Source organism: Tripterygium wilfordii, chromosome 9, assembly GCF_013401445.1.
Source record: "Tripterygium wilfordii isolate XIE 37 chromosome 9, ASM1340144v1, whole genome shotgun sequence".
NCBI classification, from domain to species: Eukaryota; Viridiplantae; Streptophyta; class Magnoliopsida; order Celastrales; family Celastraceae; genus Tripterygium; species Tripterygium wilfordii.
Genome location: NC_052240.1, coordinates 5,104,012 through 5,131,621, shown reverse-complemented (window position 1 = coordinate 5,131,621; position 27,610 = coordinate 5,104,012). Strand labels below are relative to the sequence as shown.

Genomic DNA, 27,610 nt, shown 5'->3' with positions numbered 1-27,610 from the left:
TAGTCTTTATGGGATCGATTAAGATCGTTTCAGAAATCTTATTTTGGAAAAATAGTATCATCTTACCAAAAAACCCCTAAACTTTGACTACTGGGTCAATTGAGTCCTTCAACTTCATTTCGGGTCAAACAAGCCCCTGAACTATTATGAATAACAACCGTTAACCAAGGGTCACATGTGATATTTATTTCCAGTCAAATCCTGATATGGAAGCAAGGAAATTATGTTGTCTCCACAATGGAGAATAAGGGTTTTCAAAATCATCCATTGAACAAGACACAATCCAGTCACCGTGGAAGAAGACACCAATTGAAAGTATTGTTCAGCAACAACAAGAGGGATGATGTGAATTGGTAAACTCAGCAATTGGGAATGGCCCAAAGGCACATTAACGTTCCATTCAAGCTTTATGTACGTTTTCACAAAGAAACTACAAGAAGCTAATACACACACACACATATATATCCAAGAAGATAAGTCAAATATAGAGAGAAAAAAAAGGAAGCAAAAATAATCGGAAAAAATCAGGTTGGTCTCCAATTTTGTGTTTAAAGTCAAGTCGGAGGCCTTGTAGGTTGTTCCTTTGCGACCTTGTTTTGATTAGCCAACACTGCTTTAGTGTCTAACAGAAGTAGTTACTGTGCCAACAAGTAGCAGCTTCTGCCTTTTATTTTCCTTCATCCTTATGTCATGGCCAATTTCCCATTGAAGTATGTAACAATTGCAAAAAGTCCATTCCAGCAAATAACAAATGGTGCTCCTTGCAATTCATTTACCGAACCTGATACTACTTATCTCTCAAATTCAGCAGACAAGAAGGAAAAAAAATAACTGAAACTGATTTCATGAATGAGAATTTATACTACAAGTTGGTTGCTTGAAGCATGGAGTGACAAAATAGGGGTAAAGAGAAAGCCCTACTAATTTAAAATGTATTTTCCTTATCAGCTGCTGGTTAGTTTGGCTAGAAAAAAGAAACAATGGAAGATTTAATGAGAAGAAGACTGAGTTAAACCAGTTCGTAGACAATTGGATTTCTATAGAAAAAGTATGGTCATCTAGACAATGCAACAAAAGTTCACAAAACTTACAAGCCATTAGCCTAACGCATGGTTTTCATAACTTGGGATTGAAAAACTGGTCCCATTAATAATACTATTGTACACAATAGATTAGGGCTGTTATTGGTATGGTAAATTATCCATTGGTATACCATTACCGATCAATTGGTTACCGAAAATAACAGAAGATTGGTATACCGTTACCAATTGTTCGGTACGGTAAATTTACCGATGATTTCGGTAACGGTAACGGTAAGCAAAGTTCAAAACCGGTAAATTTCCCGATTACCGACATATATATTAAATATATATTAATATTATTTTTAGTTTTAGTTTTATTTAATTATGACCATTAGATTGATCTAATTTAATCTAGACCATTTATTATTTTTAGGGTTATCATTTATATATCACTCGTAGCAATTTCATTAACTTTAAAGCAGCGTTTGCTACATAACAAAATGCTTTGTTGGTATTGATTACATGCTTTTCTTCTCCATTTCCATTATGGTCTTTTATCTTTATTTATCTTGTTTCTTCTAGCTTTCATGCTATGGAGTTTAAAACACTTCGGATACTAAAAATATTAGAAATTAATGAAATGAAAGATTTTCCGTTATAGATTGTTGGAATAATGTTATGTGAATTCTCCTTTCTTTTTTTCTCCGATTGATAGGTATTTTCTCTTATTCACATGTAGCACAATGATCCTTCTCATTAATCTATTACTTTTATTATTGGTATTGTAGGCAAGATGAAAGTGTTGTACTTTCATACAATGACTATTAAACACAATACTACTTGATGTATTTTTTTTTTCTTTCTCTTTTTTAAATAAGTTTAAGAATTGGTAAATTTACCAATTACCGACTTACCATTACCGATCGATCGGTATACCGACCATCGGTATACCGACTCTTCCGGTAACGGTAACGGTAACATTTTTTGAGTTACCGAAAGAATTGGTATGGTAACGGTATTCCGTGTTTGGTAACGGTAACCGTACCAATAACAGCCCTACAATAGATTATAAAGTAGAAGTACCATATTAATCCTCAATGGTCCTGTGTTGCAAGAATCTAAGCACAAAATTTTAAGCAAGGGTTTTCAAACGCTGCAAGTGGGAAGACATTCTTTGTTAACGAATTAATGAACCAGAAAAAACAAAAACTTCAAGCGTTGTTTAGGTTCCCAAATCAACAATTTTCAAAAAATTAATTCAATGGCAAAAATGTGCTTAGCAGAGAAGCAAAACTACTAAAATTTGGTACAGCTATAAAACAATCATACGCAGGACAAAAGTTCACACAACCACTCCCAATGCAAACAATTTCACGCACCAAAACAGCAGAATCCAATTTTGACGATTACTGTCCCTTCTCAGGTTGCTTGCTCTTAGACTCATCGTCGCTTTCCACGGGAGGCAACGTCTGCAGACAAAAGAAAAGGAAAGTATTGTGTGAGGCATTTTATCAAACAGCTTATGGGTGTTCAAAATGCAACAACGCCTACAAGGTTAGGCTTGTAAATATTGTGGACGACGGAGGCACCAGCAAGAAGAGAGGCAACGACAACGACACAAGACCATGCCAACGATGGAGTCCCTGTTGGCTGCCTACCTCCGAATTTCTTGTGCATTCTGTCTCTCGCTCTAGTATAATTTACTTTTCTCACTGATGCTTTGTGTTTAGTGTTTATTAGGGGGGAAATAAAAGGCTAGGCTTATGAGAAAGATGTGGGCTGGGCTGGCAAGCTATTCTTTGTAAACTAAACTATGGGCTTATTCTAGTAGGCCCAATTGGCTCAGTCAGCCTTGCTGTGCCGGTCCTTGACATGGCGATTTGGTTCTTTTTTTGTCTCACACTTCATTGTTGTCTTCTTCTTGTTGGATGGCTAAGGTCGTGTGTCAACTTTCAAGTCAATGGTTGGGGGTCACAATATGGAGTCTCAAGCATTATCTATAAAATAATACCTGAAAATTTACACGAAATCTAAAACATATTGTTTGTATAATAATTTCGGTAGTGCTAGATATTCTAATTTTAAGGGGGCATTTGATTGGTATTTAGAGGGTTTTGAAAGAAGTAGACAAAACATGTCGCTGAGTAGCAAGGAATCGTTGAAATTACTCAGCAAGAACTGCTATTGTGGGACTAGAAGACGAGTATTTTTCAAAACACAAGGAGTCTCACGATGGTATTGTAGGTTTAGTAGTAGGATGTTTAGTCAGGAAAGTTTGTTGTTGAGATTTCCAAACTTCCATGTGGGAGACTGCTGGGTTTGTGCTTGAGTGCCAGATTTCCAAGAGTTAAGTTGTTGAGAGTTGGGCTGCTGGGATTATTGAGTTCTATTCAACAACTTGAGCCTTCCAAGAATCAACATTCATCAATGATAGATGTGAAGTACTGAAGCTTGTTCTGAGAATTTACTGGAGACTGCGAATGAGCTGCAAAAACAGATGGACTAGCAGCGGATAGAATGCCTTTTTTAGTATGAGACTTAAAACGTATTTCCTCTGCCAAGAGTTCACTGACAACTAAATCAACAAAAGAAAAAGTAGTATGATGTAGAATTGTCCCATAAAGTCCTTCAAAATCATCTAGTAATGCCATCAAAAGCTGAACCAATCTCTATTCTTCTCTACGAGCAACGTATGTAGTACATGCTCTTAATTTTGGTGACTTTGTAAGAGCCAATTGATCCCAAAGATTTGCCATAGCAAAATAAAATTCTTGAATACTCTGATCTTTCTATTCAAAAGCTTGAATATCAAATTCCAAATATATTGTTTTGCAAAATGGGACTGTGTATACAATCTAGACAGATTGCATAATCATACTTTGTTAATCGCGTACCTATGGAGTGTTCCACAGAGTTATTGATCCAAGTTATAATTTTTGAGTTATTTGTCTCCTAAGTCTCTAGCAAAGTAATTAAGTTTTTCAGCTTTTCAACCACATGGTTATGTTAGACTCAACAAGTGGACTATACAAGTTAGGATTCTCTCACATTTGAGTGTCCATCCATTGATCATCAGAAAAGCCTTACAAGTGACCCCCCACCTGTGGGTGTCTGTCCATAAGAAAATCCGAAAGTCTCAACAGATGACCTAAATAAGTGGAGGTCCTTTTGGACTTAGTATATGCTCCGATATCATGTTATAATTTAAGAATTTAGCAACATCAATTGTTCACACTTTGGGGCAATGCCTGTGTGACTGTCTTATAAAAAAGCGTATCAAGTGTTATGGAGATTGGTCATATTGTTTGATTCTACCAGATCGGTGTGGATAGTTAACACACATGACACAATTAATTGAATTAATTGAGAGTCTATTAAAGACAAAGATCTCGTCTCATATTCCTTTTTTTCTCCGCAATCAAAGTTTCATTAAACGACAATATGTAACTGGAAACCATATAATTTGCATTCCATTGGTCTTTATAATAATTCTGGTCAAATCTTGTAGGCTTTGGAAATTAGTCATAGCTCATGATACAAAAGATGGTTGTTATTATTATATGTATGTAGAAATTCTGAATTGCGGACGTACATAAATTATTAATTTGCGCATTCCAATTATTAATTGCTTTTCAAAATTGAAATGACAAAAGAAATTCACTCCTTTAGGTCTCGTATGTTTCAAATCAACTTACGGGGTATATATGCACTTTAATGTGTTTGCTTAGCAACATCAATTTTCACATGACCTCTAGCACTAATTAAGGTCTACATCACTACATATTTATCAGCTGTACCTATAACAGCCAGAAAAGATTGAAAACTTTTTGTAAAGGTAAATAGTGCTATTACTTATGAATGAAGATAGAAATTAACACATAAAAGAAGAATAATGATGTGATTATATGATTGGAACGTATTTGGTTGCTCCTTTAGTGATAAAAGTTTGTCTTACTCTATTCTTAATGTGCCCCTCATATGAACTAATTAATCCCCCCATTAATGGTTTTTTTAAAAATTCATTCTACATTAATACCGTACAACGAACAAAGACAAAATACCACCCGACAGAGGAAAAAGACAAAATACCACACCACAACACTGGTTCGCACACCTCACACCAACTGCCCATCATAGCGATTAGAAATAAAGAAAAGCAAGCCCAAACGCAATAGAAAAAATTGAAACGCCTACTCGCCACGAAATCACATCTAGACTTACAATTTTAGATAGAGTAATAGATTGAACCATAAAATGAAAATATTATTGATGTAATTATTTTAGTAATTTATTTCAATCAAGAAAATGTAGAATCCAACTTTTATTATATGTGATATGATATGATACAATACATGCATATATCTTCCAAATCCAATGTATATGCAAACTATATTTAAAAACATTCAAGTAAACATTCCTACTTCGCGTGGGAGTATTTGGAGCCTTTCATGATTTTGAAGAATCAATATGGTTAACTTTTTCTGAAAATATTTTATATTAATTCAATATTAATATCGTATGCCAGATTTTTCAATATACAGGTTTATTCTCAAAAAAATGTATCAAATTTTGTTATTAAGAAAATTTCGAAAAATCACTATATACTCTGTAAAATCTAAAATTATCAGAAAATTAAAAATATACCTTATTAATGCATATGCTTCCTTCCCACAAGTAGTGATGAAATGTTGATACTATAATGGATCTTTCGGGATACAGATTATGTTCTGGTATTTTTTATTTTTTTTTGGTGAAATACCACGAAAAATTATGTTTGTGGTTGAAATTTTCCTTCTTCAGAGTCGCCTTCTTTCTATTTACTATTTATTAACAAAAGCTAGTTTAGTTATTCTATTTCTAAAAATTATCTTTCATTCAAACGATTTTCTATGATTTGATGCTAATATTTAGATTGTACGAGTATGTGTTGGGTTTTAATCTAATTTTCAAATAAATAGTTTTAAATAAGGTTAATGGAAACCTCTTACACTTTTTCTCCATTGCTTATACTTGATCATTTGCCTCCATTTTCTTTGTTCATTTCTTGATTTAGCCTTTATTTCCTAATTAATATAATATCAAAGCAATTGTACAATATTATTAATTTGATGGGGCAATTAAGTCACTACATAATCCTAAAATAAAAAACGATTATTGTGATATCCATAGAAATCAAGACCTTGTTAGTGGAAAATATTTCCAAACATCATTCCTACATGTAGGAGGCAAGCAACACATTAATAAATACACTCTAATCTAATTACATAATTAATCATTTAATCCTTCTTTTCATGTGTTAAGTTCTATCTTCATTCATAAGTAATATTACGGTATTGTTGTTTATTTTCTTTTCTCTTTTATGAATGTAACTATGATATTCCTCTGCCATAAACGAAGGCTATTAATAAATTAAATCTATGAAGTATCCCCCTCTTTATAGAAAAAATAAAAGAAAGAAAAAGTAATATCACTAGTTGTCTTTACAAAAAGTTTTCAATCTTCCCGTACTATAAATATTAAGTGATGTAGTGAAAAATATTATTGCTGCTCCAATGCTGCTTTAGTTTCAAATATTCCATTTTGTCTTGGTGTTTGTGTATCATAAAATTTTTAAGAGATCACCCAATAATGTTACAAAATTACAAGCACTTAAAAGACTAGAGCAAAGATGGGTTGGTGTGGGTCCAAATTATCCTCTTAAGTGGCTCTTGATATATCAAGTATCCACTAAATTTAGACCTAATTTCAAGTGATTGATAAACAAGATTTCCGGCATCCATCGTAGAAGCAAACACTTGAAAGAACGTACAATATTGTACAATTAATTATATATATAATAATAGTCATATTCTGTGATTAATAATTTCCATCGCCTACAAGCTTTGACCAGAATATAATTAAGGACCAATAGAATACAAATTATGTGGTTTTAGTTACTTTATGTCGTTTAATGAAACTTTTGATTGAGGATCAACAAAGTGGATTATGATGAGTGATCTTTGTCCCCATTATATATTAATGCTTTGGAGGTGTAGTGATATATGAAGTCATATATTATACACCCTCAATTTAATTCAATTAATTATATATTGTGTCACTTTGATCCTAAAGTTTGATTAGATCTTTAATGGACCCTAGTTTAGGGGTTGATTTTGAGATTGACTACCAAAATTGGGATCCAATAAACTAAGCGTGCCAAACAAGCATATGATAATTTGATGTACGTGCTCATGAAGGAATCGGACCCATGACTACTAGAGCGGGAAGACTTGGTTAGGGATTGATTACCATAAATATGGAGAGTTTGAACTTAGATCTCGACTAGAAGGATTCATTCCCAACTAATTCGATGACTTTTGGATGGTTAATATATAGATATTATAGTCTGAAAATGAGGATACTGGTGGTGAAGTGATGAGTTGGATCAACATGTTATGTCCAAAGGTATTCAAGAGCTTAAGCTTATTTGCGCCTTGGCTCCTCTTCATAATTTTTTTAAAAAAATAATTTAATTTCATATTATTTTTCTTGACGTTGGTACATTTATCCATATTTATTGAGAAATATTTGACCCCTCAATTTTTATCGTTGTACTCTCTTTAGTGTCTAGGTATCTAATTTGTTAGTTTTGGCTACATAAAAAGTTCCACGCCTAAATATAGCCAAATTATTGAATGAACATGTTTTGTCCAAAAATGATAAAAATATGAAAATTTAGTTCATGAAGAGAATTCAACAATTTTTATCTCTCAAAAGAGACCATTGTTCTCCATTCAGTGTTTGTATGTGTCTAACTTATTGGTTTAGTCTTAGTAAAATGTTTCACACCAAAATAAGACCAAAATATCACATTTCATCCAAAATGGACGGCAAGGTGACCGAGAAGATATATAGTTGAACAATTTAGACCCCTCAAAGGGGACGTTGTTCTCTATTTAGTGTTTGTATGTGTCAAAGTTGTTAGTTTAGATTTCGCACAAAAGTTTTGTACCCAAAAAAGGCAAAATATCAAGTTTCATCCAACATTGACAAAGAGATGAAAAGTTCATCCATAAAGAGAATTTAACAATTTGAACCTCTTAAACGGAACGTTGTACTCTATTTAGTGTTTCTAAGTATCAATCTTGTTAGTTTACACTCTATATAAGTTTCGTTTTTAAATAAATTCAAACGATCAAATTTCGTAAAAAAAAAAGGACAAAATGGTGGAAATTAAGCTCGCTGATGCAGAAAGTTTAGGAATTGTTATACTTTATTTAGTAATTGCATGTTTCTAATTTGTTAGTATACTTTGCACAATGTTTCGCACCAAAATAAAATTAAACTATCCATTTTTTTTCAAATAGATAAAAAAATGAAAAGTTCATCCAACAAGAGTGTGGAGCATAATTTTTTATTTTTCAATGGTATAATTTTTATACTATACATATTTATACATAAAAAAATACAAACACCAAAAAAGTAGTCACAACCCCTAACTTATATAATATATAGCCTATGCATACAAAAGAATGCCATCATATATAAGGAGCTGAAGCTCCAAACGGAGCCATAAGTTTCAACCCGTGTCACCCGATTGAATTTCGTGTAATTGTTAAAATGTGACGTTTCAATCCTTCTAAGTGGTTTGGTTATAAATATAGTGCCACTAGTTCTACATTAGATATTTGTTTGTGGCATGTCCAAAGTAGGAGCTAGGTGGGCATTAACCATCCAAGTCCCACATTCCTCGGTAAAAAGTGAGAAGCGTGTGTTAAGATCATATATACCATTCGGATGGGACTTTTTCCGAGCCAGTTAGTTAGACTTTGATCAGTAGAAGTTGGGTTTGCCTTGTGATTTGGCATTCAGCCCGTAGTAACTCGGACTCAAGATAAACAAAGTCGTGCGGGCCTGATATATCAACAGAAACCAGATAATCCAAAACAAATAATATTATGGGGTTATAGATTTCTAATAGTGTGGTTTATACGAGGTTTAACGCCTCCCAAAATTGACATGGTTTTAGGGGTGAGGCGGATTGTGCACTCAATCTACTCTCACGTCACTTTGAAGCGATATGTTTGCCGTCTGTGCATGTATTTTCCTTCCCTACTTTCCACTTGACTAAAAAAAAAAAAAAAAAGTAGATATTCTTCCCTAGCTAACACAGGCTCTAGAAATGACCACAGAATCTAAATTAAAGCATGTAATATATGATTGAGCACATGTGGAAGAGCGTGATACACTGGAATCTATGATAATATATATAGGCAATATATATGCATAATATATATACTCACATAGACTCTCTCCCTAGCTAGAAACAATGACGACTCAAAAGCCAAAGCTGCCATGAAAAAGCAGACTGACATGTCATGCCTACCCAGACATTCATGTGGTCATCCACATGCACACACTACACAGAGAGAATCAACTACAATTAACACTCCTATGCGCATAACATATGTCTTAACATTTATGGATATTTCACTACACATGCGCAATGCGCATAACTTCATATATATACTTTTTGTCATGTATATTTCCACATATCCACTAGCGAATACCCTTGAGACCACACGTTGAATTTTGATCGAATTTATCTTGTCGTAAAATGGGAAGCTTCTGTATACACAAACCTGATGATCCAAAGTTAGGTTCATATCAGATGTATAAAATGATCTTGTGCATACCATTGGATCAAGCCACTTAAAATCAACCATCAGATCAGGAACCTAGTTGCTAGTGAAAAAGTTCGTATTAATAGATTGTTATTAAGGTGATATAATAACTTAAAATGTGACAACTTTAACACATAATATTAACAAATTTTGGATTAAATTGTTTCACTTTTCTCTTCTCTCACAGAGAGAGAGAGAGAGAGAGGTTTGCTTTATTGACAGTATTGGATAGCTTTGTTCCTCGTTAGTAAAACAGCCTTGGTTATTACAAAAGCAAATCCTGGACACACAAGATTCCATTCCCATCCCATGTAAAGGAAAAAAAAAACACACGTAGACCCAAATGACATCACTCATAACCCTAAACAAAAAAAATCATAAAAATGTGTGACATGAGAGATCATATGTATATATATATACATACAAAGTAAAAAAAAAAAAAAAAAAAAACAGAAACCAAAAATAAAACAAAACCAAGGCTTTTTGTTTTCTTGTTAAGAGTTTCTTCTTTGACTTTCTCTGTTTTGGTCTTACGTTATATTTTAGTTTACTAAGGAAATTCTGCATGGTTTTTTTTTTTTGGGTAATATTTTGGCTTTTCTTTGTAGTTTCTCTGTGTAGCTAGTTTAGTGAGTAGAAGTGAAGTACTGCACATAAAACAAATTAAATGACTACACACAACTGGTCAATTCCCTTATAATTACATAATCATTAATATTAAATGCAATGTCCAACGCAAAACAAGAAAGAAATAGTACTATCAAAGTATCAATATTATTGCAAATCTTGACTGATAGTCACAAGCATGCATATATAGGCACAAACTTATATGTACGTACGTTCAACTGTTTTTTCCTAGGGAGTTAAGAAAAATTTCCATAAAAGCAAAATATATCTAGGAATTTGAAGTTCCCAAAATAGATTACTTGAAAGAAGTGAGTGCATCAGTATAAAGTCAGTTCATAACTCATCTTCCATGTACAACAAAGATGTTGATGGAGAGAGAGAGAGGGAGTTGCAGGGAATGGGATCGGGAGAGAAGAGTTGCAGACATATTGGATCCATCTGCCAAGCTTAACCTTAATTTTGGAGCATTAAGTTGCTGTGTGTCTATATATATATCTTTTACTAACTTAATTAACTAGAAAAAAATATGGGGAAAAGTCAATATGTAATTTGATTTTTCCCAATTTTGCAGTGGAAGTGATTGAAACCATACATTTGAACAATAAGAAGCACACACAAAAAAAAAAAGAATGAATTAGTTTTCACAATCATTTACTAATTAGTACAATTTCATTTTCATAATATTTATAACAAATTTAGCCCCCAATGTAAGATATCAAACTCCATATATATATAAAACCAGGTATTAGTTTCTATTAACTAACATACCCAAACATCAACAAAATCAAAACAAAGTAAAAAAACAACAGCAAATAATTTCTAGACTAGAAAGCCTACCATATCTATCTTTCTTCAGCATATCATCCTCTCCCATTAGCCATCAGCTGCTATAGATCTTCTTGGGTTAGGTAAGAAATATGCATGGAAGTCATAAGAGATGACTTGTTGAGGAGGAAGTAAAAGCAGTAGGAAGATCACTCCATGAATTGCCAGTAGTGCCAGTACCCCAATATTGATGATCATTTCCCGGATTATTGAGTCCCAAAATGTTCCTTGACAAATTCAACCCTTGATGATGATTTTCTTCCATTTTCACTGAACCCAATTGGGCAACCACACTCTCCTATGGCTTTGACCTAAGTTGACCAACATAGCCTCCATGAGTACTACTAGTACCTTGATTAAATGGGTACAACCCATTTGTTGTTATTGTTTCTTCCAAATTACCCAAGAAATTAGGGAATTGATGATGATGCACTTGTTGTAATCTCCACTGGTCAACAATTCCATTTGGTATGATAGATGCATTAGCACCACTTGAATTACCACTCCCAATCTGAAATTCCATATCACCACAACCAGCCTCCGCCACCGGCGCCTGATTTCCACAAAAATTCAGGCCAATAATGCCCCTAGAATTATAGTCATTAAGATGATTCAAAGGGGGTAAAAGTGGTAATTGTGTTCCTTGAGGGGGCATATGACCTAACATAGTAGAAGAACAACTATTAGAAGCAAGTGCACTGGTGGAGTTAGACCCGGATGTAACCGGAGACTTTGATCTGCCACTTCCTTTGCTTCTCTTGTTCCTTCTACAACCACCTCCGACCGGGACATTCCTTAGTGCACCTCCTCTTGTCCAGTATCTTCTACAGGTCTTGCAAAAGTGCCTAGGTTGTGAGAGGTTGTAATTATTGAAGTAACAAAACTTAGTGTTTGTGGAATCACATCTTGGACATTTAAGAGCTGCCTCAGGTTGTGGTATCTTGGCTAACCTAGCTCGATCAGCCATCGAACCAGGCCTGATTGACCCTCCACCACCACTGCCACCGCCACCACCACCATCGGGATGAGGTGGTGGCAGTTGAGAGTTTTCACTTCCACTTTGTTGATTAAGTTGCTACAAAATCAAAAGGTGATAACGAAAAAAAAATTTAAGCATAAAAAAGAAAGATACATATGAAATCAAAATCAAATATATGGTATATTCAAGAGAAGATCATAAAACTAAAAGGAGGTATATATGTATATATACATGGGAATATTATTCATCTTTTTTGGTGAGGAAGCCTTGTATGTTAGAAAGAAAAGGAATTAGAATTTAACGGATTTTAAATCTACTTACCTGTTGTTGCCAATTGGATGGATCTAGATAGACTGGAATAGATGAAGAGAAAACCATAATTGTTGATAACTTGAGCTTTAATTCTTTTCTTTCTTTTGTAAAGGTTGATGGGGGTTGTGGGGGGTGGGGGGAATTGGAGGAGGATATGGTGGAGAATCACATCAGGCAAAGAAAGATGAGTTGCAGAGAATTAACGAGAGAAAGAGAAGGTGATGATGAAAAAAGATAAAGGGAATAAGGAGTACTAGTGTTTATTTATTTACAACCCTCTCTCTCTCTCTCCAATCCTCTTTTTGTTTTATTAAATTTTTAGGGTTTGGAACTAAGTTCCTTAACGTTTAAGCTTTTTGCACAGCACCCAAAAAAAGTGATTAGTGAGTCGTGACCTTGCATGCATAGTGTGGGGGAGAGAGAGAGAGAGTTGATGTAATACTAAATTATTTGTTAATTAATATGCTTAATAATTAAATTGAATTAAGAATGGAAAAGTTGAGAAGTGTTGGTGGAGGGGTCTTGGGTGGAAGGGGGTCATAATCGAATGTACCTTTGTTTCTCTGTCTCCTTATCACCTTTTTCAATTTTGCATCGAAATTGTGTGAGAAATTACGTGCATTATTTTTTTTCTCTTTTGCATGTAAATTTAAATATATTTGTCCTTTCTATTTTATGATAATTACGGTTTGACATGCTAATGGGAAATAATTTGTGAAAAGACTCACCAACCATGTGTAAAGGAATTACGTGCATTATATATTTTTTTTGCATGGAAATTTAAATATATTTGTCCGGTTTGACATGCTAAGGGGAAATAATTTATGAAAAGACTCACCAACCATGTGTAAAAGGTATTTTGCGAATAGAGTGAATATAGATTGAATTGATATTTTAGCCATAAAAAAGCGTTACTTACCGAGTGATCCATTCAACATTATTCTTTTCATCACCTTTGTCTGCTGTGGATTTTCTGAATTATATATATATAAAAGAATTCTCACATGTCCACTAACCATATGCATTCAAAATTCAATGGCGGTCCGCTGTATCTATGATTGAAAAGCAAGTGCGAAAATTGATGCGTGCGTATGTGAAAAGTCTATATATATATATATATATATATGAATTCTTTTATGAGGTCCTGACTTTTAGGGTTCAAAATTTTTTGAAAAATATTTGCAAAAATATTTTTAAATTTTGATTTGTCTTACAAACCCAACGACATATTTTTTATTCCAAAAAAAATAAAATTCAACATAAAAAGTGTATGATAATTCTGGATCGTTAGATATAAAATAAAAAATATTTCTTGTACTTTTCTGATTGTATTTGATTTTTGTTTCAAACAAAAAGTATTCGTTGGGTTCATAAAACTAATCAAAATACAAATATATTTTTAAAAAAATTTAAAATTATTTCGAATCCTAAAAGTGAATCCTAAAAGTCAGAACCTCATTTTCAGACCTTATTTGAGGATCTCATAAGAGAATTTCTCTATTAATATATATATTTTGAGAATCATTTAATTCTATTAATATATCTGTTAATCTTTGAAAATATATTAATATATATATGTTTAACCTAGAGCAATCTGAGACAAAGTATTTGATCTATATTTAATTTCACGCTTTTGTGAGCAAGACATATACACTCATTAAATATTAAATATTTTAGCATATCTTATTTTTTCAACTTGGTTTAGTATATTAAATATTTTAAAATTAGAGCGCATGTGTTATAAGGGTGTTTTGCCAAAAGTTTGAACATAGATTAAGACATATTATTTTTTTACTTTAATATGGTGCCCTGAATGTTATGAATACTACTTGGGAGCCAAACAATGCGCAAAAATTGACAACGAAAATATCAATTTTAAATTTTAACAGATATCATATATAAATTATTTTTAAAATATCATATTACATACATAAATTAAGTAGAATATTGATTAACGCGGTTGCGCCACGTGACATATAAGCTCCAAACATTTCAATAAATGAGAAACCATGGGTGTTTGACCCATCTAGATTTCAAGCTAATTGGATCGCATCACTTTCTCCAAATATTTCAGGAAATCGAAGAGTTTCAAGATAGATAGATTTAGTATGTTTCAAGTCTAGGTTTAGGATTTAAGGAGCTAGCAAAATCTGGATTCGAGTCGCCGCTCAAATTAATATTAATAATAATAATAACATTACTGATGAATATATAACTATATATATATTTATATGACTTGCATTAATTAGAAGATTGATGTATTAATAAGTAACAAATAAATCAGATTATGGTAAGAAAATTGTACAAATTTGACAAACGTCAAAGTAGGCTAGCCGGTCAATTCAAAGTCGCTTAATCAATCTGAAAACTGAAACCCAAACAGTGGCATCGTAATTGACCACATAAGTTAATAGATCACACTTAATTAAATCGAAGGAGAATAATTAGCTACAGATAATCTCAGATTATGCCACTGAAAACAGTCTGCATTTGGCCAAATCAATCATACACGTCCACATGTAAGGTTCAAAAGCTATCACATAGACAAACAACAATTAGGTAAGCTTCACTAGGGCTAAGTAATTAAAGCAAGAGAGGTGGTGACTGGTCATGGTATTGGTGGTGGCCAAACTAAGCCGCCGGATGTCGGAGTGGGAATACATGATTAGTCCACATCAGACGCCAACCGTGGGAGGATACCTACTTTTTCCTCCTGCCACGTCGTATCCTTGTTGGTCCCACACCACCTTCTTGTCTATATTCCTTAAGCCCACATGCTATATATATATATATATATATATATATATATATATATATATATATATATATATATATATATGCATGGCCCATTTCTCTAAATCTGTGTGTATCTGGGTCTGCGAAAAAGTTGGTGATGCCATTGCCAATTTGCCATCCCCATCTTTAGTTAGAAGGTCCCCACATGAACATGAGGCCGAGATTTTCGTTGAAACTTTAATGAGATCCTGTTTGATTGATTACATTTCAACCGTTGATTATTTCTCGAAAGTGACTTACACCTACGCGCCTAAAGGGATTCCATTATTGGACAGTAGTCTGAAAATAAACAAACATTCCTAAATTTCAGATCATCAAAAACAAAAAACTTGGAATGAAATTGAAATTATCTTGTGCGACTCAGATTCACCAAATGTTAGTCAAAAAAGGAATAGAGGCATATCTGAGTTTGTAGCTGCTCTAGGACTGTTTCGGCTAAAAAGTAGATATTCATGATTTTTTTGATGGCTTCAAAATGTCAAAGATGGTGAGACAAATCAGGGTTTGTTCCGCGAATATATAAGTTTATTATATATATAACAAAAACCCAAGTGGTTAAGACATATAATCGATTTATTGGTATCAAGATCGAGTTCCCCCCGCTTACTTAAAAAAAAAAATTTGTGTGTGTATGTATCTATATATTGTGTGGATTAATTATTGGACGAGCATTATAACTCTTTACTATATAAAAGTATCAACAACTGCAAGATATATATGTTTATTTTAATTCAGTCATTTGAGGTCACTATAACTCTTAAAAATTACTTTTATATTGTTGTTCCTGGTTCTTTTTTTATTTAATTTACTTTAATAGATAATTTCTTTTTTTATTAATTTCAGATGTTTTTGCTTTCCTTTAGTTGATGGAAGAAATTTTTTTAGTTTATTTTTATAAAGTTAACATATTTTATAGGTAGATCAATTTTATTTTGCTTTTTATTTGTCAATTTTTAATAATATATATATAAATAGCCCAAAAAAAATATATTTCAGGGGCGCTATCCCCGAACCCTCATAGTGTCCTCCCTCGTTGGAAATCTTGACTACATCCCTGTTACTTATGATACAAAGATGGAACAACAATATTTTCCAACCCCACATGTTTTTGTTATTGACATGCAATTTATTGACTTGTGAGTTGTGATTGATAGCAAATAATTAGAAAATAAGAAATATTTTTTTTTTTTTGGAAATTTAAGGATTCAGTAATTGTATTCATTTTATATGGAACACATGAACAACTGTGGTCAAACAAAAATATCCAAAGTATCAGAAGAAAAATCCAACTAGAAGAAACTAACATGAATATGTGATTGTTTATAAAATTCCTTACATGAGAAGCTGCCTGCATCACTACTTTTTGAATGTACATTGGACAAATTTATGGACACGTGAAATAAACACATGAAAATTTCAGATACAGACTTGAAGTAGGAAATTGAATCCACAATCTCTAGAGAAAACAAGCAAGCCATTAGAGTAAGAACTTACTCTTATGATCCATATGGAAGAGGATTATGCTAGTAGAATCAATTATGGAGGCCAAAAATTGAAATGAGATATTAATAGTCAAAATACACAAGTTTTTGTTTTGTGTAAGCTACTAAGCTGTGATGCAAATAGAATCATGTACAAGGCCATAAGTAATGCAAATAGAATCACACCAAGCAAAGAACACTTACAAACTTAACTAAGAAAACCCATTGTAATACAAAATGGTTGGGAACTTCTATGAAACACCTTGTGGGCACTGTAAATATCACACTTCCAGCACATAACATAGCTTGTAGTCCACCCAACACACAAAATACTATTCAATAAAGTTCCAATATTAAATAAAATCCAACCAGCAATGAATCTATTATAGCTTCACTAAGAAATTCCTTCAGTACCGCCAACAAGAAGTCCTACATTATTGAGCACGATCTATAACTAGAGAAGCTATAGACCATCTAAAGGAATACCAACAAACATACCATCAACCATGTGATTAGGACAGGAGGAGAATCTCTCTCCAAGGGATGGAATCACTCCACCAAAGGAACTCACTTCCACGGCTGCGACACAATTTCTTCGATCTTCAAAAACTGTCTTCTCCCACTTTGAAACCTAGGACATATAGTTAGCACCCATGGGCTTGGGATTCTTTGTATCAAGACTCAGCTTGGGCTTGGACCAAGTAGGCTTCTCGAAGAATGAATACCCATATTGCATCAATAAGCTTAAATTCTATAAACTTGTATGCGATATTATGATTAATATATAATTTGTGAATGTTTAAAAAAAATAGTTATGGGTTGGTGGAGTAAGAATCTAATACCCATGCTATCTAATCAATCTTTTGCAGAATATGTCTTTTACTCATTTTCATGCAAAAAAAGGAGCTACCCTTATTATGTATATTTATTTATATATACCATGTTGGAAAAGAAGCTCAGTTTGCAGCTTTTGCCTACTCCTTTTTTTCTTTTGTTCACTTGTTCTCACTTCCCCCTCTCTCTATCTCTCTCTCACAAGTGATCACATATATAATAGAAGACCTAAGAGTGATTAATTAATTAGTAATTATGATTACTTAATTACCAAATTAAAGCAATTAATGTTTAAAACTATGAGACATTGAGAAGCTGCAGACAAATCTCGTGCAAAATCGTGCTCACGTGCCCATCTCTTGGAGTATTCTTTAGGAGAGGTTTTGTGGTGGCCAAAATTGGTCGGGCTCATTTTCCTCAGGTATGACTCGAAAATCTTTCGATTCTTTGACTAATAAGGTCCAAGGCCCATGCTTATGTTCAAGTCCTCTATGATCTCTTTGGACTATTCACAAATAAGGCCCACAACTAACCGCATATGTATGACAGCTATACATTCTATTTTTAGTGTTCATATCACATGCATGACTGGACAACCTGTCCATATCATTCTCTGTTTAGGCAACTTGTCACCCAACGTATCTCTTCATCTCACCCTCATCATTTGTCTTAGTCATAATTAACATAGTCGACCTCAGGGTTCGACCAATTACAAAACTTTCTTCGGCATCAAACCTGCAATGTTTGCTATTCCATGCAACCTTGGAACTCACGCCCGTCCTATCACAAGAGACGAGCCGCAATTGGTGACAGATTCTTTTTGTTACCAATCTTATAAGTCATTCTTTCAAATGCATACCACTGTCAAATCATACCATCACAGATTATCCTTGAGATCTGACCTCACATGACGTGACCTCATCTTCATTATCTACATAATCTATTCCTTCTCCAAAGAGAAAGGAGGTCGATTTAAAAATACGCAGAGACTACACTTTCTCTAGCTAAATCACTCTCTTTTATATTCTCTTTCTCTAAGCATTCTATCCACCTCGCTTCTTTCCACGGTCACAACCACCCATATTTGATTCCATTGCAGCTCTTTTTTTTGCCTTCCACCTTTACTGACTTGACCGCTAGTCTTTTTCGCTGACACCCCATCAATGCCTAGAACTTTTTGATTGTCTTCTGCCTACTTGTCTTGCATAATGTTGGTGGCTCACCTTGACTTTTCAACAATTGTAGTTTGAGCACCTAAAGTTTGGCGCTTACTGTGGGGCCTCAACTATCTTTCCAAGACAAAGCACTTTTCTAATCACCGAAATTGGCGAAAACCCAAAGAGACCTCCTCGCCCAGCTGGCTACGGTTCATGAGCATATGAAAACATACGAGGAAAGAATGACGAACTTGTAGGCCGAAAGCTTTACCGCATGAGCAGAAAGTAAGATGTGGCAAAATCGAGTTGAATAAATCACCCTTCAAGGCACTTTTCCACCTCATCATGCTCCAGCCTACTCGGAGTTTAAAATTCCCCAATGCAATCCTTGGGGTAAGGCACACATGGAGCATCCAAGAGCCATTTTCAACAGTAGTCATCAGTTACGGATAGGTCAGGCAGGAGGCCTGATCTATAACCATTGAGTGAAGATCTTTCTTGTTAAACCACGACAACAATGGAATGAGTTCCTCCACCATCTCTAGGGGGACTTCCTCGACATTAGGTTGAACTCAATAACCCAGTCAAAAGGGAAGTCAATCCTCTTCGAAGTGCGACGAAGATTACTAACCCTAGATTCGAAGAAATAGGGGCTTGGATCTAAAGAATCCTAGGCACGCGTCAGTATTGTTCAAAAATATTTCACTTACTAGATATTCAGACTCTCCGTTCATATACTCAATAGCAAAGGTAGACTTGCCACACAAGTTCAGCTTCCACAACAAAGGTCGTGATGAGGCTTGGATGAGCGTCGAACTGAACTTAGCTTAAAGGATCTGGCCTTGCGATTGAATCAGTCAAAAGAGGTCAACAATGGACATTCTTTTAACTTTTCAAATTCTACTCAAAGGTTTCGCCTTTCCAGAAGCATGGGGGAGGTGAAGAGGCACTCCACTGGTCCATAAGCTTTGGAGCATTAATGACAATTTTCGTTCTTCTAAATCTCGTATAATGCTAACTAATTTATAGAAGAGAGAATTCTTGGCTCGGTCACTCAAGAAGCTCAAAGAGTCAGAAAGATGAGAAAGTTCGAGAGATGGTTGGGGATGTTTTGTCCTCTACAGAGAGTTTTGTCAAACTTAGATGGAAGATAGAGAGTTGTCAGATTTCTGTGAAAGGTCAATGTCCCTCCTTAATAGATATTGTTGAAGAAACAAGCTCCAACCATGTGGTACCATGAAAAGTCTCTTAGTAGAGCTGTGTTGATTACTCTAGCTCTTAGTTCAGCCAAAGTTATGAAATGCATTTTGGAGGCGCATATTAGTGGGAAATGGACCAAATACTACCTGATGCGCATGAATTATACTATTCTTGATTCTTGATATGCATACATATTTTCGATGTAATGCGTAGCTTTTACACGATTGGTAATGTGTACAAATATGTGCGCTTCACAGGTATTTGTCGAATACTACATCATTTTAACCATATTTTGTTAATAAAGAAAAAAAATTGTCAAACCAGAGTACCAGATGCAAAAGTGAAATCCATATGTGTGAAATTAGGTCAAAACTCCAAATAGGGACTGCGACCAACTTCGATATACCGTTTGATCATCCCCGATGATCTGCGACTCCAACTAATTTTGATCAGACTCGAAAGTCGAAACCCACTTCCCGACGATTTGCTACTGTGGCAGTGCAATCATTGTTTGTACTTGTAGGTAACTCTCCTTCCCAACTTCCAAATTGTTTCAATTTTGTTTCACTTATATTTCAACTTTGTTCCAATGATGAAAAGTTGATTACATGTAGATATATTATACAATTTTTGTCATACTTATGTGTATATATACTATCTAGTGGTAGTTCTATCTGATTGAATTACAAATTTGCAATATTGCTTTGCCCTTTAATTTCAATTCTGTTTTGTTTTTTGGTTACTTTTAGTTATGTTTTGTATTCAAGTGTAAATGTGTAATGGTTGTATTTTATTTCCACTTTCAAATTTGTTCACTACTTCATCTAATTGGTCCAATTCTGTTCAACATAGGCCTTTTCTTTGTGAAAGAGATAACGAAATGGATGACCAAATAGATCTAAAGAAAGACAATACTTGAGATTTTGGAAGAAAGTGGATGGTGAGAAGTACTTTATATATAAATTCTGCAATCACAATGTTATGTGACGGTTACTCTTTTGAAGAATCTTATATCAAGCACTCATGATGGAATTGCACCTTGCAAAAGTGCTCTTGCGATGCTATGTTGAAATGTCAACTTGCTTTGCAGAAATTAAAACACCCTAAACATATGCTACATGAGATTATGATGGTTGGACGTGGGAATATAAGTGAGAGTGTTTCTCAGACTCAATTGAAGGTGCCCGTGCTCCGAAGCCAAGGGTGAGAGGGTCTATGGATGCATTCACAATTTTAGAGCTAAGGCAAACTACACTCAATCCTTAACGAAAAAAAAGAAGAAAGGAAGGATGTTTGCAAGAAAATTACAAGGTTTTTTTCCAAGGTATTACCCTTTAATGTTGCCAATGATCCTTATTAGGTACCTATGTTTAATAGTGTTTCTAACTTTGGCTATAGGTTTAAGCCGCCTTCTATGCATAAGATGACAACATGATTGCTCAAAGAATAAATTGAGGATATTATTAAACTTAAGGAGCAACATATGAAAGCATGAGAAGAATTTGGGTGTTCTATATTATAAACATGGATATTTGATGTTTAGGTTACTTAATCAAATTGTTGATGAAATTGGTGATATTTGATGTTTAGGTTACCCTTTAATGTTGCCAATGATCCTTATTAGATACCTATGTTGATCCTTACGAATATTGCTAGCAATTATGTGTATGTTGGAAAGAGGTTTTTAGAGAAGAGAATAAAGTTATACATGACCCCTTGTGCTGCTCACTATATTGATTTGGTGTTGGAGGACATTTCAAATATAAAGTTGTTTCAGAAGACAATTGCAAGTACTAAGGATGCTTTGAAATTTATATGTGGGCATTCTTGGGTGTTAGCTTTGATAAGGTTTCATACAAAAAGTCAATAAATCACTCATCCAGCAATGACTCGATTTGCTATCTTTTTTATTACTCAACAAAGCTTGTACAAGCAAAAACAACCATTAATGACTATGTTCTCTTGAGAGAAGTGGGCTTCTAGTACTTGGGCAAGGAAGTCAAATGGTATAAAAGCTTATGCAGCTGTATTGCATGATAGGTCCTTCTGGGGTGACATTGCTTATTGTATTAAGAGTGTTGGTCTCCCAGTTTGTGTTTTAAGAAAGGTTGATTCAGAAGTGAGACTTATCATGGGTTAAATTTTATGAATTGATGGATGTAGCAAAAGAGAAAATTCAAAATAGGTTATGGAGGAAACATTAAAAAAATATGGTCCAATCTAAAGGGAATTGATGCAAAATGAACTCCACAAACTTCATCAATTGTTTGAATTTTCTCCTAGCATGCAAAATAGGATATTTCCTATGAAGATCGCTTGATAGTAGATATCCAGTTGAATTCATATGACCATGCTAGGGAAAATTTGGGAAGTAGAATGGAGATGACGGTTGCAAAAATAAAGCACAAGAGTTCAATTTGTTGGAGAAGTGTAAGTGAATAATGTGCAAGCATATGTTTGATAGTCTGGACTTGCACCATGCACAAACATGGATAAAGTGTTTATCTTAGAGAAAATTATATGGATGATGAACTTGGTATTGGCGATGGAAGTGGCAATTTCTCTAATTCTACTATTGATGATGATGAATGATAGGTATGATAATACCTATTGTTTTTGGTAGAAATATCCCCCTCTTAAGCTTTATTTTGATAAATAATGAGTGTATTTATGTGTTGATTTGTATTTTGATAGGTTGATTGCGGTTTGGATGAAAAGCGACGGAAAAAGGGCTGAATTGAAGAAAATGTCCACCGACCTTCGTGTGTTCAAATAGTCATAACTTTTTGTCACGTTATTGGAATTGAGGGCAACAAAAGGCATTGGAAACTAGACATCTCAAGCTTTCCGTAGAATCTAAAATCATGCAAATCGGAGGTCATATGGAGAAGTTATGGTCATTTGAATCATGTGCCTAGGGGTAACGCGCCTAGGCGCACAAATTGTGCACGCCCAGGATCACTCCTGCACGCCCAGTCCAGAGAGTTGGACTTGAATTTTAAGTTGTGCACGCCTAGGATCACGCCTAGGCGTGTGCCTAGGCGTGGTGCGCCTAGGCGTGAAAACAACGCGCCTAGGCGTGAAAAGCAATTTTCTGAGGTGTTTTAAGTCGCGATTTGTCCGAGCTGCGGGGGAGGGGAGACCGAGAACTGATTTTCTGGGGAGCGAAACCAGAGGGGGAAGGCGATTCTTGGAGCTAGGAGGAGAGATTCTTCAGCTCAACTTGGATTTACTCAACTAATTGGGTTTATTCATGATTTTCTCATCTCTCCTTTTGTGTTTTTCTCTCATTATGTGTAACTAAATCTCTTGTGCCAAGGCTAGGTTGAAGTCTTGGGTTTGATGACTTTGTTTATGACTTGATTTACATACATATGAGTTGATTTGGGTATAAATCTTGTGTTTCTATGTTTGATTGCAATTTATTCATGCTTGTGGTGTTTGGCCAACACTTTAGGTTTTTGGATGAAATTGTTTGGAGAATTTGCTTAGACAATAATATGTCAAGTAGATTATGCTTCTTGAAACACTTGATTATGAATGTGTCTCCCTTTAATTAGGTGACAATTTGTATGAATCCTAATCTCCATAGAACTCCATGAATTCCTATGCATGTTTAGACCAATAAGATGGCTAGAATGTATTTAGGAATATCCGACCTAGACCAATAAGATGGCTAGTAATCGATTTTAGGGAGATTTATCTTAGGTGCGCTAAAACCGACTTAGGTACGGATTCGTTATGCCCGAATTAGCAAATATGTGTGTAAATTTATGTCATTCCAAGTCATTTCCCAAGGGGGATTCCGAAGCCTTGGTGTTTATCTCATATTTGTTAAATCATCTCATTTGCATTAGTTGCATCCTAATTCTAAGAAAATACCAAAAACACTTTGCTCTTTGCTTGTTTTAGTTGAATTACCAAACCAAACAATCTTGAGTTGAATTTTACTTTTGATTGCATTGTCCATATATACATGCAAATATACATTTGGATTAAACATAACACCGTCCCTGTGGATTCGACCCTTGCTTATCATTGTGCTGTAGTCGCCGACTAGTACACTTGCTAGTAAGGTTAATTTAGACCCAACAAGTTTATGGCGCCGTTGCCGGGGATGGTTGCTTATATTTGATCCATTCGTGTTTATATACATAGATACTTACATACTTAGTTTAGCTCTTTATTACTTGATAATTAGTGATCCTTATACTTTTCTTTCTTGTTTGTAGTTCATGCAAGGAAGGCGTTCTCAAGATACAGAAATTCTTCCTGTTGATCTAGACTTGGAACGTGCACGAAGGAACAAGAGAGACAAGGATCTTCTTGAGGAGAAATCTTCCACTCGTTCTATTTCTCCTACATCCTGCTCTAGTTCGTCTAGTGACAAAAATTTGGGGGAACATTCTGAACAAGCGAGCATGGCTGAAAATCGTGAAGAAGTTGGCAATAATGCCAACAATGCAAATGCTCCTGTCACCATAATGGACTACTCTATGCCACAATTCTCTACTAGACAATCTTGCATCGTATTACCAACCATTCCGCCAAATCTCTCTTATGAGCTTAAATGCCATGTGATTAACATGCTCCCATCATTCTCAGGAGCGGAAAATCAAGATGCTAGTGATCACATTGATAATTTTCTGGAGATTTGTGGCACTCAAAAAATTCAGGGCATATCTGAAGAGTTCATACGGTTGAAGCTATTTCCTTTTTCTCTTAAGGAAGGTGCTAAGATCTGGTTCAAGACTTTGCCACCAAATTCTATCACTTCTTGGGATCAACTTTCTGCTAAGTTTATTCAGAAATTCTATACTCAGTCAAGGACACAAAGGCTTAGAGATCAGATTTTCCATTTCAGGCAGAACAAGGGAGAACCACTTTTTAAAGCTTGGGAGCGATATAAAACTTTATTGATTGGTTGCCCACATCATCAATTCTTGCCATGGCAGATTATATCATACTTTTACCAACATCTGGCTGATGAATGCCGCCATAGGTTAGATGCAGCTGCTGGAGGAAATATTATGGCTAAGGAACCGACTGAGGCCAATGAAATTATTGAGACTGTGGTGGCAAATTCCTCACAATGGGATAATCGTGATCTTGATGCTCCTAGACACGTGGTTTATGAGGCTAGTGCTTCAAATTCAGAGATGGCATCTGTGGCTAGGAAATTGGATGCGGTAGTGACTTTGCTGAGTAGAAATCTGGAGCCTTGTGGCATTTGTGGAGGCACCGATCATCCTACTCATGTATGTTCTAGAAGTGGGACATTTCCTGAAGCGGAAGTTAATGCAGTTCAACCTTTTCATAGGCAACAGAATGATCCCTTTTCTCACACATATAACCCAGGATGGAAGAATCACCCAAATTTCTCCTATGCTTCACCCCAGAATTTCAATCAAGGGCCCAGACCTTGGCAAGCTCCACGACAAGAACCACCTTCTCAAGATGCAAGGAAGTTTACTATGGAGGACCTTATTTCCCAACTTGCTCAATCACAAGTCACAATGCAACATTCCCAAGCAGAGATGAGCAAGTCAATGACTCAGTTGCAACAAACTGTTTCCAGTAATACTCAATCTATCGCAAAGCTTGAAATGCAAGTAGGACAACTTGCTCATGCCTTGAGTGAAAGACAGTCAGGAAAGCTACCGAGTCAACCTGAGGTAAATCCTAAGCAGTATGAGGATGCTAATGCTATTACTGTTTTGCGAAGTGGGAAAAATGTGGATAACAAGATTGAGTATAAAAAGCTTGAAGGTGAGAATCATGATGAGCCTATAGTGGTGGAGCCAAGTGCCTCCAAAATACCTCACGTTGAGAAGGAAAAGCCGGAAGTAGAAGAGTATGTTCCAAAAGTGCCTTTTCCATTTCGTCTTGCCCCAGCTAAGAAAAGCAAGTATAATCGGGATATTTTTGAAGTTTTGAAGAAAGTGGAGATTAATATTCCACTCATTGAGGCAATTAAGTCTATTCCCGCATATGCAAAATTTTTGAAGGAGTTGTGCACTAACAAAAGGAAGATAGGTGATCATGAAGAAGTATTTCTCTCCGAAGAAACGAGTGCTATTTTACAAAAGAAGCTCCCGCCCAAATTAAAAGATCCGGGTAGCTTTACCATTCCTTGTATTATTGGAGAGAAAGAAATTGAAAAGGCCTTGATGGATCTTGGTGCAAGTGTAAATATCATGCCTTATTCTGTTTACACTACTTTGAAGATAGGTGAGTTGAAACCAACTTCAGTCACTCTCCAACTAGCTGATCGCTCTTTAGTGCATCCTTTTGGGTTAGTTGAAGATGTTTTAGTAAAGGTGGGTGATTTTGTTATTCCGGTGGATTTTCTGGTGCTTGATATGGAGGGTGAACCTAATCCGACAAGAGATGTACCACTCATTCTAGGCCGTGGTTTCATGGCTACCACAAAGACCATTATAGATGTGGAAAAGGGCATGCTCACAATGACAGTCTTTGACAAGACCATTGAGTTCAAAATCTTTAAGGCTATCAAGAGTCCGGATGTCATTAGAGAATGCCTTCATGTTGATATGGTAGGCAATGAGAGAGTGAATTTATTGACAAAAACAGCTTCAAGTGATGAGGTTGTGGAATATGTGGTTGGTGATAGCATTGAAAGCAAAAGGACTCCATCATCGCCAATATCCAACGAGCTCTTGGCTACTTCCCTTGTTACTAGCAAGCTATCTCCAACTTTGAAAGGCGTGCGGACAAGAGCAAGGAAGTTGAAAAAAGCACGGTCCAAAACAATGTTGAGAGGTAATACAAGTGCTCCTTTTGAGACATTGAAATTGTCTATCCATGGTACTTTCACAATAACGAATTCTAAGATAGAAAAAGGGTGGAAATTTGTGGCTCGCCAACTTGAATTCTGTGGGCCAAATGTTTCGGGGATTCTGAATGGAAAGTATCCTATGCACCATCCTCCTTGATTTGTTTCCCAAGAATTGTTGTGAAGGTGTTGAGGCTTGTGGTGATTTCTCCAAATCAGGTTGTCTCTCTCCTTATCTAAAACAAGTGTTGTGTTTAAGCTTTCTCCCTCCATTTATTTATTTGCATTGACGACCATGCATGTTCTTAACGTTTGGGGTGAGAGTTTGCTTAAATTGTTAAGTGTTGATGCATACTTGGTTGATTTTGTAGGTACAACTACGTCTGGCTGAAGACATTAAACTTAGCGCTACTTGGGAGGCAACCCAATGAAGAAAGTTTAAATTTCTGGGCATTATGTTTATAGCCAGACCATGCCTAGGCGCACCTTATACACGCCTAGGCGTGTGGGTAAAAAAAAAAAAAAAAAAAAAAAAAAAAAAAAAAGGGTTCATATGCTAGAAAGGGTTCATGAAAACATTGAAGAATTGTGGCTAGGCCAGTACCCCAGTCCACTCGATGCATGACTCCAACTCCAGGTTGTATTGTTTCAACTTGTCCTCTTTTTAGTGCATTATTACATTGTTATGTTTTGCATTGAGGACAATGCATTCTTTAAAGTGTGGGGTGGTGGACTGCATATGGATTATCTTGTGCAAAATTTCATATGATTTTTGTAGTAGCTGAATTTAAAAAAAAAAAAAAATTTTGAAAATTTAAAAAAAGAAATAACAAAATTTAGTGCTTGAATCTTGCATATTTATGGGAATTTTCTGTTGAATTGAGTGCTATATTGAAATGCAGCTAATCTTGGTTTGTG

At 35.0% G+C, this 27,610-nt stretch overlaps 2 protein-coding genes and 1 non-coding gene across 3 annotated transcripts; all 3 read right to left on the bottom strand.

Moving 5' to 3' along the window:
• Nucleotides 1-2,211: 2,211 nt before the first annotated feature.
• On the bottom strand, nucleotides 2,212-2,751 carry LOC120006498. The gene is made up of 2 exons (XM_038856553.1): nucleotides 2,574-2,751; nucleotides 2,212-2,491 (listed from the first exon to the last, which is right to left on the bottom strand). Exons 1-2 carry the CDS (start codon nucleotides 2,697-2,699, stop codon nucleotides 2,429-2,431), a joined length of 189 nt encoding a protein of 62 aa, XP_038712481.1. The 5' UTR covers nucleotides 2,700-2,751; the 3' UTR covers nucleotides 2,212-2,428.
• An 8,255-nt stretch (nucleotides 2,752-11,006) lies between these two features.
• Nucleotides 11,007-12,699, bottom strand: LOC120005370 (dof zinc finger protein DOF2.4-like). Its single transcript, XM_038854971.1, has 2 exons — nucleotides 12,438-12,699; nucleotides 11,007-12,212 (listed from the first exon to the last, which is right to left on the bottom strand). Exons 1-2 carry the CDS (start codon nucleotides 12,492-12,494, stop codon nucleotides 11,436-11,438), a joined length of 834 nt encoding a protein of 277 aa, XP_038710899.1. The 5' UTR covers nucleotides 12,495-12,699; the 3' UTR covers nucleotides 11,007-11,435.
• A 12,032-nt stretch (nucleotides 12,700-24,731) lies between these two features.
• LOC120006741 lies at nucleotides 24,732-24,838 on the bottom strand. Its single transcript, XR_005470084.1, has one exon. It is a non-coding gene; the product is annotated as a small nucleolar RNA R71 (small nucleolar RNA).
• Between the last annotated feature and the right edge of the window lie 2,772 nt (nucleotides 24,839-27,610).

Bases quoted from the DNA above. Each gene is read 5' to 3' on its own strand.
- LOC120005370 (XM_038854971.1), bottom strand. From the start codon at position 12,494: ATGGTTTTCTCTTCATCTATTCCAGTCTATCTAGATCCATCCAATTGG. The intron at 12,213-12,437 runs GTAAGTAGATTT...TTGATTTTGTAG, and splicing joins CATCCAATTGGCAACAACAG to CAACTTAATCAACAAAGTGG.
- LOC120006498 (XM_038856553.1), bottom strand. From the start codon at position 2,699: ATGCACAAGAAATTCGGAGGTAGGCAGCCAACAGGGACTCCATCGTTG. The intron at 2,492-2,573 runs GTAGGCGTTGTT...TTTTGTCTGCAG, and splicing joins ATATTTACAAGCCTAACCTT to ACGTTGCCTCCCGTGGAAAG.